Source organism: Cryptotermes secundus, unplaced genomic scaffold (genome assembly GCF_002891405.2).
Source record: "Cryptotermes secundus unplaced genomic scaffold, Csec_1.0 scaffold599, whole genome shotgun sequence".
Classification (NCBI taxonomy): Eukaryota; Metazoa; Arthropoda; class Insecta; order Blattodea; family Kalotermitidae; genus Cryptotermes; species Cryptotermes secundus.
The window spans coordinates 415,892-435,539 of NW_019730109.1; the positions used below are offsets into that span (position 1 = coordinate 415,892).

The 19,648-nt window shown below is 36.0% G+C and overlaps 2 protein-coding genes across 4 annotated transcripts in view; one reads left to right on the top strand and one right to left on the bottom strand.

Annotated features, from left to right (window-relative positions):
- Nucleotides 1-2,608: 2,608 nt before the first annotated feature.
- Nucleotides 2,609-7,896, bottom strand: LOC111866192 (transcription factor Adf-1). The gene is made up of 3 exons (XM_023854918.2): nt 7,374-7,896; nt 4,378-4,546; nt 2,609-3,722 (listed from the first exon to the last, which is right to left on the bottom strand). The coding sequence occupies exons 1-3, from the start codon at nt 7,582-7,584 to the stop codon at nt 3,146-3,148; spliced, it is 957 nt and encodes a 318-aa protein (XP_023710686.1). The 5' UTR covers nt 7,585-7,896; the 3' UTR covers nt 2,609-3,145.
- A 1,381-nt stretch (nt 7,897-9,277) lies between these two features.
- LOC111866173 (myocyte-specific enhancer factor 2) overlaps nt 9,278-19,648 on the top strand; it is a 208,281-nt gene continuing 197,910 nt past the window's right edge. The window contains exons 1-2 of one of the 3 annotated variants that reach the window (XM_023854855.2): nt 9,278-9,425; nt 10,162-10,230. The gene's annotated coding sequence lies outside the window, so the exon portion shown is untranslated. Of the gene's footprint in view, nt 9,426-9,446; nt 9,593-10,161; nt 10,231-19,648 lie in introns of those variants that run through there. The other 2 variants (XM_023854856.2, XM_023854854.2) reach the window with 2 other exon arrangements.

Below are 19,648 nucleotides of genomic sequence, written 5' to 3' on the forward strand. Positions count from 1 at the left end.
TACCTCTCACAAAATCTGGTAGTGCCGGGAATCGAACTCAGACCTCTGGATCTGAAGCCAGGAACTCTGACCACTAGAACACAGAAGCAGTATATACACTGTATATCACAAACAGAACAATTAAATTTTCTCTTTTCACATAATGCACTGAACATATTACATAAACTAACATTGCAGTAGCGACATTTGCCACTGGATGTAAACCCTAGTCTGTTCCATCCTCCTCTCATAACCTATCTCCCTAAGATCTGCTTCAATGTTACTCATGTCATAATTTTTCAGCAGGTTTTAAATTCTATTTCCCTCCCCCCAAGGCACAAATAAAGGGAGTTTTGCATCAGTGCATCCTCAAAGATTATCCACATACTAAAGGAGAAGAAATGCCTCAAATTCTCACACATTCTTGTCAGTATTCAAGACATCTGCATCACTGCTGTAGATTTGATGCAGCCCTTCTTGGAACTCTTTCATTCTTTAGATTTTCCCTGACCTCCATGACAGGTATCAGCCCTTGTCTACCTTTTCAGTGTGCTTCCTACTGGCTATCACTCAACACCCAAATGGTGGATGTTGGCAAGGGGTTTCAAAGAACCCAGTTGTGGTGGAGAAAAAAAAAAGATGAAACTGGCTCTCAGTTTAGCAACTTCATTATCTATACTGGATACCAGATGTATGATTCTCATGGCAGTAAACATTAATATTTCGGGCGTCTCAGATGTGATGTGATGTTTTGTAGACAGGCACCCATCTGCTAAAGTACATGGTGTCATATCCTAGAAAACTGCAATGTTCATACTGAGTGTCTGCTCTCCAGGATATGGCCACATAGAAAAAAATTTCATATACAAACGTATTACTTTATTTTAAATCTACAATAAGAATCAAATGTTTTGTCACAACAAAACATTACACATGAGGTAATACAGACTAAAATGTTGATACACTACAACTAAACAAGTTTTCCTTTTCTTTCTTTCTTTTTTTTTTTTTGTAAATATATAACATACATTACTTACTCTACAAACATAAACTGAGACTGAAGTCTTCTGGATCCTGATAACATACAGACTTATAGGTGTATCTCAAACCTTATATAATATATAAAAAATTAGAGTTCTGAACTGATCAAGTTGCTTAAGAACTTAATATCAGAAAGGATCAGAAATATTGTCAGTCCTATTATATACAACTAAGATTTTTGTTTTAAAGAACCTATGCATTTGTAGTGTCCTACAAATTTTCTAAAATGGGAACATGCATAGCATGTAATTCATTTTTCATAAAAATTACTGCCTGCACAGTTTTGTTCTCAATGCTCATTAAAATTTTATTTCAGAAACACTTTCAGAACTATATTTATGAAAATATACACCAAAGCCAATAGAGACCTTATATCAGAAAGGAACTAGAACTTGTGATTCTCAGAGGCAGTATGTCTATGGAAATAATTTTTGTTGCATCCAAATGTAAACACCTGTCAAGAATGAAAACAGTAATATGACTCAGCATGTGTGATTGTCTTCTAGTTCATTTAAAACAGAAAGTACCCATTCTTCACCCAGGATATGGTTTACTTTCCTAACCAATATCACAGTATATAGTATCCAAAAGTTAAAAAAAAATAGAACTTATTCATGGCCCTAAATGGATTTTGAACAAGGATTATAACTGCATCAAAAAACTCCACAGCACTTGCACACACAGCTGTGTCAGCAGTGGCTACTGTAGGTGTTGACAAGTGTCAGAATAAATTTCAAATCTTTAGGTGCTCTCTACTAAATTCATGGAAACAGACAGAAAATGACAGCACACTTACATCTTTACATACATATTAGATGTTTTCTCTACTGCACAAGCTATGTTACACCAAATGGGAGGAAGACTGTGAATGATTTGGGAAGAACATGGTAATTGTTGTGGCCTATTTTAAGGCACTATCCCAGTAACTGAGTTGAAAACCTTAAAAAAAGTTCAGTCAGGACAGCCATTCTCTGGACAAAGATTCAATTTTAGGGTCTCCTGAATAAAAAGCAGTGCTAACCATTCAACCATGAGATTCTGTGTTTCAGTGTGAGAACTCTTGTGGGTGCTAATTCAAATATTTAATATGATGCCTGCGTGGAGGACACCAGTGCCAAATACAGAACATCTGCCTTTCCACAACAGTGGTCCATCCAATATGGACAAACGTGGTGTCCACTCCCACATGCTGAGATGTTTTCATTTATGCATCTACCAGGTGAGTGCAAGCTTTAAGGAAGTCCATTATGGCTGGTGGGTACAACTCTCATCAGCCTGTGACAACTGACAAATGGTAAAAACAACATATATCTCAAAACACCAGTCTGGGACATAAAATCTTACCAGGGGAAAAAATATAAAAAATTATGAGTCAATATGTTATGGTACCGCCTCTGTGGTCTAGTGGTCAGAGTTCATGTCTACAGATCCAGAGGTCCTGGGTTCGATTCTCAGGGCTACCAGACTTCTTCTGAGAAGTTGTGGGTCTGGAATGGGGTCCATTCAGCCTCATGAGGATAATTGAGGGGCTATTTTAAGGGAATAGCAGCTACGATCTAGAAAACCGAGATTAACAGCCATGGGAAACTGGTGCACTGACCACAACACCCTCTATCTGCAAAGGTTAGCACTGACTTCACCGAAAAGCGGCGGTCACTCCTTGCAGACTGCAGGCCACTGAGTTTGTCTGGTTTGTGAATGTGTTATGATTCATAATTCATACACTGAATCTGCAGCAGTGCAGCTCAATGACGAATGTAATTAAGAAAACATAAGTATAGATATCAATTTTAATAAAAATACTGCCAAGCAGGTCAGTAAGAAGTTGCAGCATTCAAGGCTTTATGTTTGGGATGTACCAGATCTGAATCTTAGATGGGTTAATGGCTATCACCACTCAGATTGTCATGATTCTCTTTACTCTCTCAAGGTTAAAGACAGTACTGTGAAAAAGCCCATCAAAATCCTTCCCTACTTATTATTCATGATCCTTTCCCACCACATACGATTGTATATATCCCATGCAGCTAAAACAAAGTTGTAAATTAACATAATAACAATAATATGCAAGCACACAAGCAAACTTACTACAGACAAGACCCTGATGATTTTGCCATACTAATTATTATTCGTGGCTATTTCTTCTGTTATACAATATTTTAGATAATTCCATTTTTACACTTTCTTTCTCACCAGATTTCATTTTCTTAAGTTCTGCTGTTACAAGTTCACCAAAAAGGTCATCTTCATCTGAACATTTTCTTGTTGGTGAATTTTCTACAAGTTTTGCTATTACTGATGACAGTGACAAACATGATTGTTCCAAATCATCCCCAACCTTTCTCTTGTGTCTGTCTTCACAAGTCTGGCATTTTGTTGTTTTATCTGAAGACAGCAGTTTTGGCAGTGATAAGGTAGATGTAGTTGAGCTTGCTTCCACTGTTGCTACAGGTGATGACCCTGTTGTTAGTATGGGAGAAGTTGCTGCTGTTGCCACAGTAGTTGCAGCAGTTGTTGATATTGATGATCCCACAGTTGATAACACTTCTGTTTTCACAGGTGGTAACACTTCTGCTGTGGCATGTGGTAACATTTCTGGTGACAATTCAATTTGACATAAAACGTCATCGGGAGAATTGGCAACTTCTGCAGCCGACAATGAGCAAACTGATTGGATTAAAGGTCTTATTGGTCGGAAAGATCTGAAACCAGAGTGAAACAATGTTATGTATATGCAATTGGAGTCATCAAGCTTATGAAGGTTGACAAAATGGAACTAGTGTCACATCCCACACATGCATGAAGAATTTTATAACTTTTTGTCTGATATGGTGCAGTACAGGCTAGCAGATGGTTAAAGCATTTCAGAGGAACCTACTGCCTGCACCTTCAGGCAGAGAACTTCTTTTGCTATTCTGACATAAGCAGCAGGTTCCTCTGACAGGTCGGTAACCATCTACCTGAATAAACGGTGTTACATTCCAAAAGACTGCAGTCTTAAACTTCACCACTGTGGGAACATAATTTTCTCTTATTGCTGCAAATTTTCTCTTTCTATCCACTTTTATTTCTTACTGCACTTACATGGAGATAATCACTAAGCTTGCTATTACTGTTCCACCCAGGTACAAACGAATTAATTTTTCAGTTTCAGAATTTGATTCTGCAAGTCTCAAAGAACTGACATTTTAAAAGTATATCCAAGCTGACACACGAAACTTAAGATCAAAATATCTGTATACTTGAAGCAGCATATCCATTCATAATCTCTCAATAATTTTCCACTATTTCCCATACAGTAAAATACAACCTTCCAGTAAATTCATCTGCATGAAATGTGACCAGTGTTATGCCTACCTCCTCTTCCTAATGTGTGTAGTAAGGAAAGACATGTTCGAAAATAAGTGCCAAGGTCTTCTTTTTGGAACCTCACTTGTACTTTCATTTCGTCTTTCCTTCTCCTCCATGCGTTTTTCCTTTGTAAACCTTTCCCTGAGTCGCAGCCATCTGTTTTGACATTCCGCAGCTGCAAGAGAAAATCATTATTAAGTACCAGTACCAGTAGTGAAGAAAGTCAAGTTCACTCTGCATGAGCAACACAGTGTGAAGACATATGAGGGGAGGAAGTAAAGCTCCACAAATTCAGAAACTCGATTCCGTGTGGAGTATGTGGTCATCTTCCTGCTCTGGTCCATTTTCCACTGTTGAAAGTGACCCAGTACCCACAGGAAATAGCTAAAAACAAGTACATCCTCAATCATCAGGCTGAGTACATTTTCAGTCTACCACGAATGAATGACTAAGTAAATCCTTGGAACATAGTCCTTCTTGAGAAGCTGCCCAAGAATTTCTCAACATTTTACAAAACCAAACTTATCATCACTGTGTTCACAAGAGCCCTCCACTAGTCCCTATCCCTCTCTTGGTCTTCCTAGTGGTCTCTTTCCTTCTGGCTCTACCACCAGTATCCTACATGCATTCCTCTTCTCCCCATCCATCCTCCTCCACTTCATTCTAATTATACTTGGCAAAGAGTACAAGTTATGAAGCTCCTCTTTATGCAGTTTTCTACAACCTCCTGTCACTTCATTATTTTAATCCTCAGAATTATAGTTTTGCATATTCTAATTTTTAAGTTTTCAGACGGCAGACAAAAGCTTCTGGACTGAATGGTAGCAAGCATTACCTGAATTCAATCTCCTCTTAATTTCCTCCTGAATCAAATTTTTATCTGTTACTGCTATTCCTCTAACTAGTGCTGAGGTCAAGAGAACGTGGGTCTAAACCTTGAATCCCCCATATGTCTTCATAGCATAGTGCTTAATTACTTAAGTACAGGGACAACTTTACCTTTTTTTTTTTAACCTCTTACTACTTTTCCTAAATATTTTAACTGTGACATGTTTTCAAAGGATCTGTTTTTATGTCTTTATGACATAATTTTCCCCTGCATTCTGGTGATAAGACAGCAACATATCCTTACTTTTCTCTGCATATTATTTTGGACAAACCTCCTTACTGGTGTTAATTAAAGTTCCTGTTTTTCTTTATGGCACATGATACAAACTCTGTCTTCAGTGCAACCATATATTATAGGTCTTTCGTTTTTGCTTTCCCTTACACACTACATGTTTCGGCCACAAACAGCCATCATCAGGTGTATCACTCACGCATCTGTCTTTATGGCATAAAATGTATCAAACAAATGTTCACCTATATAGACTTTACTACACATTTCATTTAAACACATTTTAATCAGCCCAACTAGTTTCATGGGTACCCCAAATTCTATGAGAATAATGTACGATACTTCTCTTTTAACTGAATCATAGACTTTCTTCAAGTCTACGAATAGCTGATGTACAGTCTCATTGTACTCCCACCTTTTCTCCAGTATCTGACAAATGCAAAAGATGTGATCAGTAGTTGATCTCTTATGTCAAAACCCTCACTGATGATCTGCAATAATTTCATCTATATATGGACTAAAACTTAAGAGAAGAATATTGGATAAAATTTTTGTACGCAGTTGATAGTGATATTCCACGACAATTGCTAGTCAGTTTTATCACCAGTCTTGGGAACTGGTACAATAATAGACTTGTTCCACCAATCAGGCAATTCTTCCTTATTCCAAACAGAATTAATGAGCGTGTGGATCTCAGACCACACTGTTTCACCTCCAGCTTGACTCAGTTCTGCCAGAATTTGATCACTATCAGTGACATATATCTTTTCAATTTTGCAATAGTAATTTCAACATCAAAAGGACAAGGAATATGTACTAACTGATCAGCTATATGTATTTCCATCTGTCTAACATCACTAACCCTATGTGCATTCAACAGCTCAGAGAAGTAATTTTTGCACTCTTTCAAAATGTTGTGAGAATCTGCAAGGTGATCACTGTTCTTACCCTTTATCAAATGCTAGGTTGGTAACGCTTCTTAAATTCATTTATTCCTTCATTTAAATCTCTAATGTTCTTGTTCTTACTGTTCGTAAGCCCATTCGCCTTCAAATATCAGTGGATTTTCTTTGCCTTAATCTTCAACCCTGAAGATGGAGGCGATAACTTCCTTCAAAATATCTGTGGACTTTGATAAAACTACAAATGTTACAACCCAAAAGATTGTACTTCTGTTAGCACTGTTTCATTTACATACATTATTGTTCTTAGTGTGGTGAGACTGAGTCCACTTGGTACTGCAGCCACTAATGGCCTATTGTACCAGCCCCAGATCATAGATGATGGTGACTGTGGGGCAATTGGTGGAATGAAGATTGGCAAGAGAAACAAAAGTACAAAACCTGCTCCAGTCCACTTTGTTCACCACAAATCCCATATGACCAGACCTGTGCTGCTGCAATGGGAAGCCAGTGACTAACCACTGACAAAGGATTTTTGTGCAGCATCTAGAATAGTTTACACAAGGCCCAATTCTTATAAGAAAAAAAATTCAAATTATAATAAAACAGGCAGTTTTAGAACCACATCAATCACTTGCATTCCCAGTTTAAAAGATTATACATCATTTCTTAAAAGTGGATGGGTAAATAAACAGATGTGTTCTGCTGATCCTGATGTTTGCAACACATCCTCTTTGAAGAGTTTATTATTGTAACTGGTTGAGTTACACTGCTGCATGTGTGGATATGAAGTTTTACTGTTTGTCATAGAATCATAACCATGGACAATCATTCCAAGTATCGCGCGCCTTCCACTGCTACAGTATACTTTAAATACGGTATAAAATATATTATCCCTTGTGATTAAAAACAACCACAACTTCGAATTTCCTTCCATTAGAATCATCCTAACCCTATTCACTAAAGAAAGTGCACACACATACCAGGCATACTCATCATGACTGCTATTTCCTGCCATGTATTCTCCTTCACAAGTACATCTTTATAGTCTTTACATGTTCTGTTATACAAATGTGGATAACGTTTCACGAGATCAATCAGAAGGCTATCTCCATCTTTTTCTATCTCTTCCAGTTCAACTTCCACAGGGAAATAATGTTCATCTTCGGTTTCATTTGTATAATTATGATCCATTTTGCAAAATTACCTTGTAATTTCACAAACTACAATGAAACAATAAAGGCTTATCGCATGCTATTGATTTTCTATAATTGTGCATGTCCGCTGAGTACATTACAAACTTCAAACCTAACAATGCCGCACAAATTTGTTACTTTACTGTAAACATAGTCGACTTCACTCTGAAACACTATACGCAACATAAGTAGACCGTAACGTAAGAGTTGACACTTTAACATGTACTTATAACACCCGACCACCTACACATACATAATACTTTGAAAAGTATACAACGGTAACCTACCCTCACGATCAGGGCTCATGATGCTCATGATCATCTGGGCAGGAGTTCTGTTGATCCGTGGGAGTTATCTGTGCTCGTAATAGTTATGCAATGGCTGGCAACCCTGTCAGAAAGTAAATGGATTATTTTTGTCATATCTGGGTTGTTGATTTGTATGTAAACCGTACATAATTAATAGCAACATGCTAATTAAACATGGATTTATAATCCCTATTGTGGAATGGTTAGAAGAAATGTCTCCATTATGTAAAATTAAGTGTATGATCTGTCTTGTGCTTATTCTCCAATGACTTTCTTATTGCCTTGGTATACACACTTCCAGTTACACATTTAAAGCAACCAGAATCAATCGACATATCTTTCTGTCGATCATTCCGCCTATCCTGCATATGCAGTACGGTACGGTACAGTGTACACCGGTGTACACAGCGTACACACTACACTTGGCCAGTTCGAAGATTTCCCGAGTACATGCCAACCCTTAAGATCACTTTTCTTCTGCACAAAATGCAAATGCGATAATGTTCAAAGGTGTGGGGATCCAGATTAGATTTCTGTGTGCTAAAATGTGAGGAGGCAGATCTAAAATAAGATATTCCTCGATATACAATGAACACCGGCCTCGGCAGAACGCTACATGAAATATCGATGCGTTCTCTGTTTCTCCTTCCTCGTTCGTACATTCAGTGACTGGAAATGACGGGAAATAAGTAGTCGCGTACCCTAATTCGCGGTCGGTTCGAATATCCATAATGATCTAACTGTTGTAAGCCCCACACAGTACAAATATCAGTGCCCTCTGAAATGTTGGATTTCTGTAAGCTATTCGTAATACATCGGTTGATCAACAATCAAATTCTTCTTCCTTACTTTTCACATTTTATTGCCAACGTCGCCGGGGAAACATGAGCACCTACAAACACGACGTGCGGTTTTCAGACGTGAAGGTTCATGTTCTGGCATTCTTGTGGATCTTCACCAATAAGTTTGTACAATGTCATAATCCAGAAGACTACAATGTAACATCCAATTTCGTGAATGTAATAGTATTGTATTTTACGATTACTACTATTAATTATTTACCCTGTAAATCTTAGAGCTATCTGAGAACAACATATCTTGCAGTTATGAAATCTGATCCTGCCAAACAAGTCAACACAAAATTCAAATTAGACACATGGGGTTTAACTGCATATTTATACTACTTTTTGTTTTAAGCAACAGTGAGTGGGCGGGGACAGTATCAGAAGGAGAATTTCGTAAGAGGAAATTCGATATACCCCTGGAACTGTAGCATGATTGTTATTGTCTACCGTCATATGCGACTCAAGAATATAAACATATCGTAAATGACAACAGTGTGTTCGCACATCAAGGTCACAATGCTTGCGGGAGATGAAGGTTGGCGATTAGTGATGTCATAATGACATCATCGGGAAGTGTAATATTCACCGACGGAGACATGTTAACGTTCTTGCTGCAGGATCGGTTAATTTGGAATTAAATTGTGACTTATTGTGAAGCATGGGAAAATGTTATTTCAATAGATCAGGTACATATGCAGATGAATTCAGAAAGATATTTCTTCGAGGTCAAGTTGAACGCACAAGGAGGGTTCGGTGACGTCAGAGGAAGTACACTTGTATGATAGGATTAGTGTGGTACGTGCTGAAATCATAGGCCTAATATGCAATGGACGTTGAATTTAGCCAAGGCAAGGTATTATATTAAGCAATGCTTATTGTTCCGTGATCAAGGCTTACAGAAGTTACTTTTTTAAAGATATAATTATTCTCATTGCGTTTCAGACAGTTGACACCTTATAGGCATAGGTCATTAATCAAAGAATGTAAAAAGAAGGCGGTAGAGGTCAAGTCTTGAAATTGACTGTCTATGTTATTAGCATTTTTATCATATTTCGATTGCCCTAATGCTCTAAAACTGTAGATTTTGTTACATGCATTGTTCTGTAAAGTATGCTTGCCTTTATATCATTATCACCCTGATTTGAAAACGTCCGTAATTAAATTATGGATTGCTACATCTTGTTTTAAATTTTAAGGGTTATAGGTACAATATATGTGAATAGATAAGGTGACATGCAATGTTAATGATTACTTTATAGTAAGAGTTAAATGGCGTAATTTTTATTCATAATTAAATTCGTTAGTTATGATTATTAGTGAATGAAATATGCATTAATGTGCATTAATTTAAGATTTTAGTTTGTGTCATCACTTGATACTGGAATATATCTGAAAAGAGCCCGTCTTATTTTTTCATTGCAGTTCTAAGCAATCACAAGTGATAAATCCACCTATAGCAGCTTTCAAAAGGAATTGTACAACTGACTGAAGGTAAGAGTTTCACACAGCAGTATTTTTAGTGTTATGAATTGATATGGAAAAAAGCACACTTGAGTTATACTTATCTATTAAAATATATATTGGCTTGATTAGTTATTTAATTTTAGAATACTGACATGAATCCTTAGTCCATTTCAGGTTAGAAAATCAGGCTTTACAATATGAGGTTTTATTGCATGTTAAGAATCTTTAGTGGAATTAGCATATTTCACATTTCTCACCCATAGTGATCACTCATTAACAAACTCAGCTGTCGTAGTTGTTTCAAGAAAGCTGTTCATTGTATATAAAGGTCTGGTATGTTCCTTGTTCCCATCACTTTCTGTCTTGACATCTGGCATATCATCATAGGATGTTCAAGAGCAACATACAGACTGATATATTGGGTTTTTGGACTTTATCCATTGTCCTGGTTTTTAAGATAACTAATAAAAACACGACGTTTCGGAAACTGGATCTGTTTCCGTCCTCAGGTAAAGGAAAACACCTATTCTGTTGAGTCCGTTAGAAAGAGCTAGCCTCAATCACAGGTCCAGTGATTGAGGGAAGCTCTTTCTAACGGACTCAACAGAATAGGTGTTTTCCTTTACCTGAGGACGGAAACAGATCCAGTTTCCGAAACGTCGTGTTTTTATTAGTTATCTTAAAAACCAGGACGATGGATAAAGTCCAAAAACCCAGTATATCGGTGTGTTATACACCATCATCAGAATCCTATAGTAACTACTAACAACATACAGAATGAGTATTGCTGTCATCTTAGAAGTTTTGTCATCACCATTTTGGTATTATGAATGTAATGATGTGGTTTCCTTCTATTGCATTACTTTCGCAGCAGATTTACTGCTGAGTAAACCAGTTCGTTTAGAGCTTATTACAGAAGGGTCTATACAGGCATTCATGCATGGATGTGTGGGTTTCCTCCCCCCACACACACACAACCAAATTAAACATGTATGATGCCATAAGTATCCTTTTTGATACAGAACAAGAAAAGTAGGCAGAATGTATTGTTGCAGTATTGTGCAGCAACAGAACTTTTAAGATTGTAATGTGGTTTTGGAAACAACTAATAGTTCAGAGTGGGTCTAAATTCTGAAGAACTGTTAAGACTAAATTCAGAGGTTCTCTCTAGTGCAGGTAGATTTTAATCAATAAATGATAAAGCCCAGTGTATTCCAGGCATGGTGGAATTATGATTATTTATTGAGCTACCACATATCATTTGTATTAGCGAGCACCATCTAAAGTATGCCGAAATCTATAACACTGTAATGGAAAATTATGTGGTTGGGGCCATTTTTTTGTAGAAATAATGCTATGAAAGGTGGGACATGTATATTTGTTCTCAACTATATAAAATTTGTTGCTGTAAATCTTGATAAATATTGTGTAGAATTTGATATAGAAATTTGTGCAGTAAAAATTTGACATGAACCATCACATGTTTATATTTTATCTGTGTACAGAGCCCCCTCCGGTAATTTTAGTGATTTTATACTCAGAATGGACGAGGTGCTCAAATCATTATACACATCAAAAACTGAATTCATTATATGTGGCGATTTCAATATTGATTACCTCACTGATAATCATAAAAAGAATCAACTCAATTCCCTATTAAACTGTTACAATCTCTTTAGCACTGTTAACTTCCCTACTAGAATAACCAATACTTCTAAATCAACTATCGATAATATATTTATTGATTACTCCAGAATGGGAAGATTTAAATTATCACCTATGTATAATGGTATGTCTGATCATGATGCGCAATTAATAATGATCCATGATATTACTATGCCCCCGTATGTTAAATGTTCACGAATGATAAGAAAAATTGACAAATATTCCTCGTTAAATTTTAATTATAATCTTAGTAATGAACTTTGGAATGAAGTACAGTAAAACTTGGTTATAGCAACATCGGTTTCTGCGACACCTTGTCTATTGCGTCAAATATTCAATGGTACGAACTAATTCCTCATAAAGCAACTGTTTTTATACCTTGCTTAGTACGACATGCACAAATGCATCAACCTCGTATGTAACGTCATTTTCATTCCTAAATTTCTCTGATATCGACATTGAACGTAATTTAGAAAGTGTGTNTCGGTTTTTGGTAGATTTTTACGTGACTAACATAAGGCTACTGTGGAAGTGCCCATTTCGGTTACAGCGACATTCGTTTATAACGACACTATTTTTAGGTCCCTTTTACGACGTTATAACCAAGTTCTACTGTATTTGATAATAATGAAGTGAATGTTGTGTTAAACCCGTTTTTAAACATTTTCTTAAGACCCTTTTGTAATAGTTTTCCCAAATGTCTTACTAGACCCCATACTAATACTAAAGTATGGATATAACCTAGTATTAAAACTAAATGTAGCATAAAAAGACGTTTGTATTTAAGCTGTAAGGAGAGTAATAACCCTCATATACAAAGTTACTATAAGCTGTTCTCTAAAGATCTATCTAGAAATATTATGAGAGCCAAACGTTCATATTATGATAAACTAATTATAAACTCCAATAATAGAACTAAGACCACTTGGAGTTTTGTTAAATCATTGACCGGGAGGAAACCCTATCATGAAATTATACCAAACTTGAGTGCTCCCGATAGATCATATATCAATACTAAAATGATTGCTGAATCCTTCAATAAATATTTTTTATCAATAGCAGAGACCATTACCAAAAGTACACTAAAAAATTGTGATATTCTTGACATATGTAATAAGGCTAATGAATATTTAACTAATATATTTACAACCACTTTCCCTCCGATCAATTATAGTTATGTTACAACAAATAAAATTGAAAATATTATAGACAAATTGAAAATGACCAATTCTACTGGGTATGATGAGATCCCTATCAAAGTATTAAAAAGTTGTAAACATTTTATTACCTCATCCTTAACATACATAATAAATAGATCGTTAGCTACCGGTATATTTCCTGATAGGCTAAAATTCTCTGAGATAAAACCTATATACAAAAATGGTGATAAAAATCTTATCAGTAATTATAGGCCTATATCCTTATTGACTTCCTTTTCGAAGATATTTGAGAGAGTGGTGTTTGTAAGACTTTGTCATCATTTGACTATCAACAATATTTTAGCCAATGAACAGTTTGGATTTCGAAGAAATTTTCCACTTAAAAGGCCATTAATAAATTGCTTGACCTGACCATAACTGCCATAAATGCTGGCCATAAAATGTGGGGGGAATATTTTGTGATTTAAAAAAGGCCTTTGATTGTGTCAATCACAAGATTTTATTATCTAAGTTGGAATTCTATGGTATTACGGGTCCGATGCATAAACGGATAGCATCTTATCTTAAAGGAAGGTTCCAGAGAATTAAATTACAAGGTAATGATAGTAACCTAAATACCTATTCAAATTGGGGCTTAATATCCCATGGTGTCCCGCAGGGATCCATTTTGGGTCCCCTGTTATTCTTGATCTGTATTAATGATTTGCCTCTAGTATTAAATAGGACTTCCTATCCTATCCTCTTTGCTGGTGATACTAGTGTGATTATATCCAATCCAGATCCTCTAAATTTACTGCATAGTGTGACTGAAGTTCTCAATAAATTAAAATTATGAAGAAAGCAGTCTTCTGGGATTTGGCACCGTGTATATGTGGTGTTAATTGACGTTTCGGAGGAACGTATCGCCTCCATCTTCAGGGTAGAAGAAAAAATATAAGAAATCTGCAAGCGAAGGGACCGTGAGAACCGGTAAAAGCAGACAGTCTGCTTTTACTGGCGAAGAGACTGTGAGAACCGGTAAAAGCAGACTGTGGGAGTTTTGTTGTATATATGGCTGATTCATTCATTCATCAGTAATCTGTCAGACGACAGGTCCACAGTCTCTTCCAAAACAGTTCCTCCACTTAATGCGATCTTCTGTTTTTGGAAAGAGACTATCCAGGAAAAGTGATAATGTGGTAGTTTTTCCATTTGCTTTCCACATCGCAGTACAACTGCCGTTCAAACCACTCTGGTCACGCCTGTTGCTATACGAACTTGAACCATCTCGAGCATCATTTGCCCTGTGCTTCAAGTCGCTGCTGATGACGCTGCTTCCGGCATCAATTTTTGGTGTCTCTCTTCGTCTGATGCCTACCCTTTGACCTGTCCAGCAAGGGAGGCCCTACCAGTAGCTACGCTACCGCTGGTATAGCTCTCAGGGTCCTTGGCATACTCAAACCCCCTCACCACGATAAGGTGGAGACACCAACGAGGTGATATGGCTGATATGTTCTTTTATTTTGTTTTATGTTATGAATGCCTTGACTTGTTCCTGTGTGAATGGAATGCTTGTTTTTTGATCTGTGACTCATTCTATATCCAATGGTTGCTTCCCAGCCTGTATCTGGATCTATTTTTGAATTTGAAATAAATTGAATTGAATTGATTAAACAAGTAGTTGTATGAGATCAGGTATTGTGAACCCCTGATATAATCAAGTGAACTTGATGGCTGAGATCATTGTTGTTATACACATAGAAAGTAGACACATTCCCAATATAAACTGTTGTTTAGGGCCATTAGGTGAATGTGATTTAAAAATGTGGGTTGTGGATCAAAATGTAGGCTCTTCTTTCCACCTGCTGTCATGCTGGTTTTGTGCTTGCCTTATTCTTCAACCCTGAAGATGGAGGTGATGATCCTTCGAAATGTCAGTTTACTTTCAATGGACTACATGGTATTATGTCGCAGAAGATAGAATTCTTCATGGTAATAGATGTTTGAAACATATTCTCCTTTTAAGGTAATTTTTTTTAATGTGAAGCAATAATGTGGTGATTGAATGAAATCTGTATTTAGCTTTTGAATAATGGTTATAATGAATGAATTGCAGGAGATAGTCATGTGAAATTTGTTATGGAGATAGAGCATAAATATGCCTGCAAATTCTGTATGAAATGTTGTATGTTATTCAGTAACTCCAAACATGATGAAGGTGAGAAATTGTGAGGTTATGTGAGACAAATTAAATATCTCTAGTGATAAAATGTGTACTTAAATACTTAGTTCTTCTGAAAAATAAATAATGAAAATGACTAAAGCATTAATATCATATTTGTGAACAGCAGCAGCAGCAGCAGTAATCTATAGCCTGTTTAGAGTGGAAACCAAAATAAATTTCGGTTGGCAAGAATTTGATTGTGACCATTTCATGTCCAGCATGCTAGCACATGAGCTAAATTGTTGTTGAATTATAGATTTATGTTATCAAAATGAGGTGTTAACGTGAGAATTGTAGGACTAGAAATATATGCAGTAGGAAAATAGGCATTATTAGTTCTGAGAGAAGCTCCTTGATGTACTCTTATCAAGTGCCCTTTAGCCATGTAAGTAAAACATGTTAGCTGCACAAAATGCATTTGCTTCAGAGTTATTAAGTACTATTTTTCTTGAGTGTGTGTGTGTGTGTGTGTGTACACAATGTTCAGCCTTTCATATTCACAGCAGCCTTCCTGGTGCTAAAACTTTTTAAAGTTTTTTAAAAACTTTCAAGTTCAAGCTTAAAAGTTTTTAAAAAACTTAAAAAAATGTTAACACCAGGAAGGCTGCTGTGAATATGAAAGGTTGAACATTGTGTACATTTTGCATTTCAGACCTTATATGTGTATGTATATAATTAACATCTATTGTAGTTCCTGAAAAAGTATTGATGCCCTCTGAGGATGATCCGTAGGGATCGAAACATGTAAGGGTGATGAGTCTTCAAATGATAAAACTTAAATAGTCACATTGGACAGTGTTATTTTTGTCTTTGTAATTGGTAGTGTGACGGACCAGAATGAAACAAATCAAATTTATGTTATCTGCATTTAAAAAAAAGTTATTTGCTTTCATATCTTATTTGGCTGTAATGTGTTATATATATTAAAAGCTCAGCTAGACTGCAACTTATTTGTAATAATTAAAAAGGTTACATGTTTCATTTTCAGTCGTGTATCATCATCATACCTTTGCAAAAGAATGTGTGTAGAGGAAGTTTTGTGTTATTAAGTAGTGTTGTGTATGGGTTAATGGAGTTAGCTGTATTGTTTAGTACTAGTAGGTCACGTATAAATAAGAGTGTCTGTTAAAACTTAATTCTAGAAAATATAAATGAAATAGAAGTGATTCCACAGTGAAGCAGGATTTTTTAAGAGTCTCTAGGTGAGTGTGTTTGGAGATGTTAATGATGTGGTACATGAGAGTAGTCTGTGAGCCAGCTGCAGGGTGAATTGTTCCGTTGTTCCTCTGTACTGTCTTATAGTGGCATTGCATTTTTGATGGAATGGTGCTTGAGGGTTGAATGCAGGCTAGTTGCAGATTAAAGTGCCCCACTGTTTAGTTGTACTGTCTTGCAGTTTAAAATGTCATTCATTCATTCATTCATTCAAAAAGTAGGTTTCAGTTAGTTAGTTTTGTAAAAGTTGTTTGGATATATTCTATATTTTACATTGTTATAAATGCGGAATTGTTCCAAAATATTAAGATATTTTTCTTTCCTCTTTTTGGGTTGGGAGGGGGGATGTATATGCTACCCATGCTGTTTTCCATTTTGCCATATGTGGTCTGTTTCAAGAATATGCTATGAAGACCCAGATTTAGTTTTTTTTTTGTTTATGTCATTGATATGTTCCTAATTTGAGATCCTCTGAATATGATGAAATATACATAGGTTAAACTGCCTGGAATATATAACCTTTTGTCTTATTACAATAAAGTTGTTCTACTGAACTTTTCGACATATATTTTATATCTGTGTAACACAACAGACTATATCTACAAGTTTAAGTTTAAGTTTATATTATACATTATTTGTCATTTTGAATATCGCCTGATTAATTTTTCTGTTACGTTTTGTTTGCAGAATTACATTCAGTTTCTTTATTTAAGAAATTTAAGAAATGTGGAATAGGCAGACAAACAACTCAGTGAAAAGGGTACTGGTTGAAATTGTGGTCACAGTAGAACCTACATTTAATAGAAATCTTCATGTACCCTCCACAAAATGTTGAATATATATATATAAAAGTATAGATCTTGGTCAGGTATAACTTTTGTTCTAAAATAACAAAAAGCAAATAAAAAGTTACATGTTTAGGAGATTTTAATTGTAAGTCGTCAGACCCATCAAGCTCTCTTTTAAATTCACAAAATGTTAAGTTTCACAGGCTGGGAAATTTTGATTTACTCTATTCCCGCCATGTCAGCTGCTCAGTTTGTTGTAGAACTTTGGGGATCCCAAAATGAATGACACTCATACCTGCAGGTATCTTTTCAAGGTCATCATGTTCGTATTTTTTTCAGAATAAACTTTATCATTATATATTATGTCCTTTGGTTGACATTTATGATTTACAGGCAACTCTGTCTTTGGTACTTTCACAACAAAAGATTGCAAAATGCCCGTATTATGTGATGCCTTGCTGAAGTTTATCCAGGTTGAGTTAGTGTCCTTTTTACTTATGCTGTGAAACGTCCTTGTTTGTGCAAGTTTTATTACCATTTGAATGTACTGATTTTAGATTGTTTTGTTGTTTCTGATAGAGTGCTGCTATTCTTGCCAGCTTCAACTCTAACTGTTCGCAAATAATATGAATTACTGCTTCAGAAATATACCGTCTTCCAATTTTTAACCTTTAACACTGATTATTTTCATCTAGTACACTTCAAAACAGGGTTGACCTTGGAGTAATAAGAGCGATTTTAACAGTTGATTCAAGTTAAGATTTCTAAGTAGTAACAAACTCAGTTTTAGTTGTACAGAAATTGTCCTGTATATGATTTGTACCATTAATGGTGACTTAATACAGTGACATCCTATGCGATCAGTTGCGTTAGTGTGATATGAATTTACAACATTTTAGAGATTGCCTCTGATTCCAATGATGTGATGTGATGCAATGTATGTGAGATTTGATGCTTAGGTCGTCTTTTATTGGAATGCATAGATATGCATTTTTTCTGGCTGAAGTATCTAAATTTCTTGTAAACCTTGCCATGTGAAAGCTGGGCTTGTCAGGAGTGGTCCATATGTAAGGTATAGTGACCACTCCTCTCTCCCCCTGTGAATGTGATTTCAGTCGGTGGTTGAAGGACTAATAGATGACTGCTGACTGTAGCAATTTTAATTCAAGGTTTCCTTAAATTCTAGATTTACCCAACCAGTGTTTCTGTGAAATATATGGTCTTTGCATGCTGAATGAGTTTAAGGGGAAGAGCGCAATTCTGTGAGAACAAGGATGTTGTTATGGATATGTATGTGTTTCCTGTAGGCTGTATGCTGCACTGAAAAAAAATATCATGGTTTGTCTTTACCTGTAAACCTGAGAATGCCAGTCTTTTGCACTCATCAGATTTCATCAAGACGTTGATGTTTTATGGATGTTGAGATTTCTCTGGAATTTCTTTACTTCTTCTATACCTTGGGGTCTAACCAGGAGTGTATCATTTGTGTACTGTACCACTTAGTTGGTTTTGATAGAGCTGAACTTAGTGCTGGTTGCTCAAATAGTCTTTAATAGAAATTGGCGATAACTGGAGAATCTTGTGATTCCAGGTTGATGTCATCAATCTAATTATGTAATTTTCCCTTGTACAGTAAATAATTATGACATGGTTGACCGCTCCTGAAGAAGTTACTGAAAATTAGTGGTGGTGTTCATTCATGTTTTGACTAAGGTCCACCTTTCTTATATCAGCAAAACTGCATGCGTGGCAAGATTATTTAACCGTGAAGTTAACCGTGTTCAGTATATATCACACAGAATACTCATTGAAATATTCCAACAGCTCCCAAAAATGTAATTTTGGCCATGTATATGGCAGTGAGTTTGTTGATAAACCTTTATGTGTGAAGTACAGTATTACTGAATGTTCTTATAATACTTAAATACTACAAATATTATGTTTCTTGACATTATGAGCTTGTTGAATGTGGAGTGTAGCATGAACATGGTTACAAGACACATAGTGCTGAATGGAAAACAGTTCTTATGATATGAACTTCACACAGAAGTATGTCCTGGAGAATGTCTGTGTTACTGGAGGTAATGTGATATGCTGTTGAAGTGCCTCATATGGCATGGTGTTTGTACCAAGTATAATAATGATTGGTTCAGGCATTCAAGTAATAGTATGGTTATTACCATACAAATTTGGGAGACTTGAGTGTTGGTATTACTGATGGGAGGAATTTCTGAAGTATGCATTTGAGATGGCCTCAGGTAGCATGATGTACACACCAAGTTTCATGGTGGTGATTGGTTGAAGCATTCAAGTAATATTAAGGCTATTACTTCAGCAATTTGGGAGACGTCACTGTTGGTATTACTAATGGGAGGGATTTGTGAAGAACTCTGTTGAGGTGGCATGATACACAT

Excerpts from the sequence above, each read along its gene's own strand:
- LOC111866192 (XM_023854918.2), bottom strand. The coding sequence starts at position 7,584 with ATGGATCATAATTATACAAATGAAACCGAAGATGAACATTATTTCCCT. Across the intron at positions 4,547-7,373 it reads AGTCATGATGAGTATGCCTG|CTGCGGAATGTCAAAACAGA; the intron begins GTATGTGTGTGC and ends TTTCTCTTGCAG. Across the intron at positions 3,723-4,377 it reads ACACACATTAGGAAGAGGAG|ATCTTTCCGACCAATAAGAC; the intron begins GTAGGCATAACA and ends CTCTGGTTTCAG.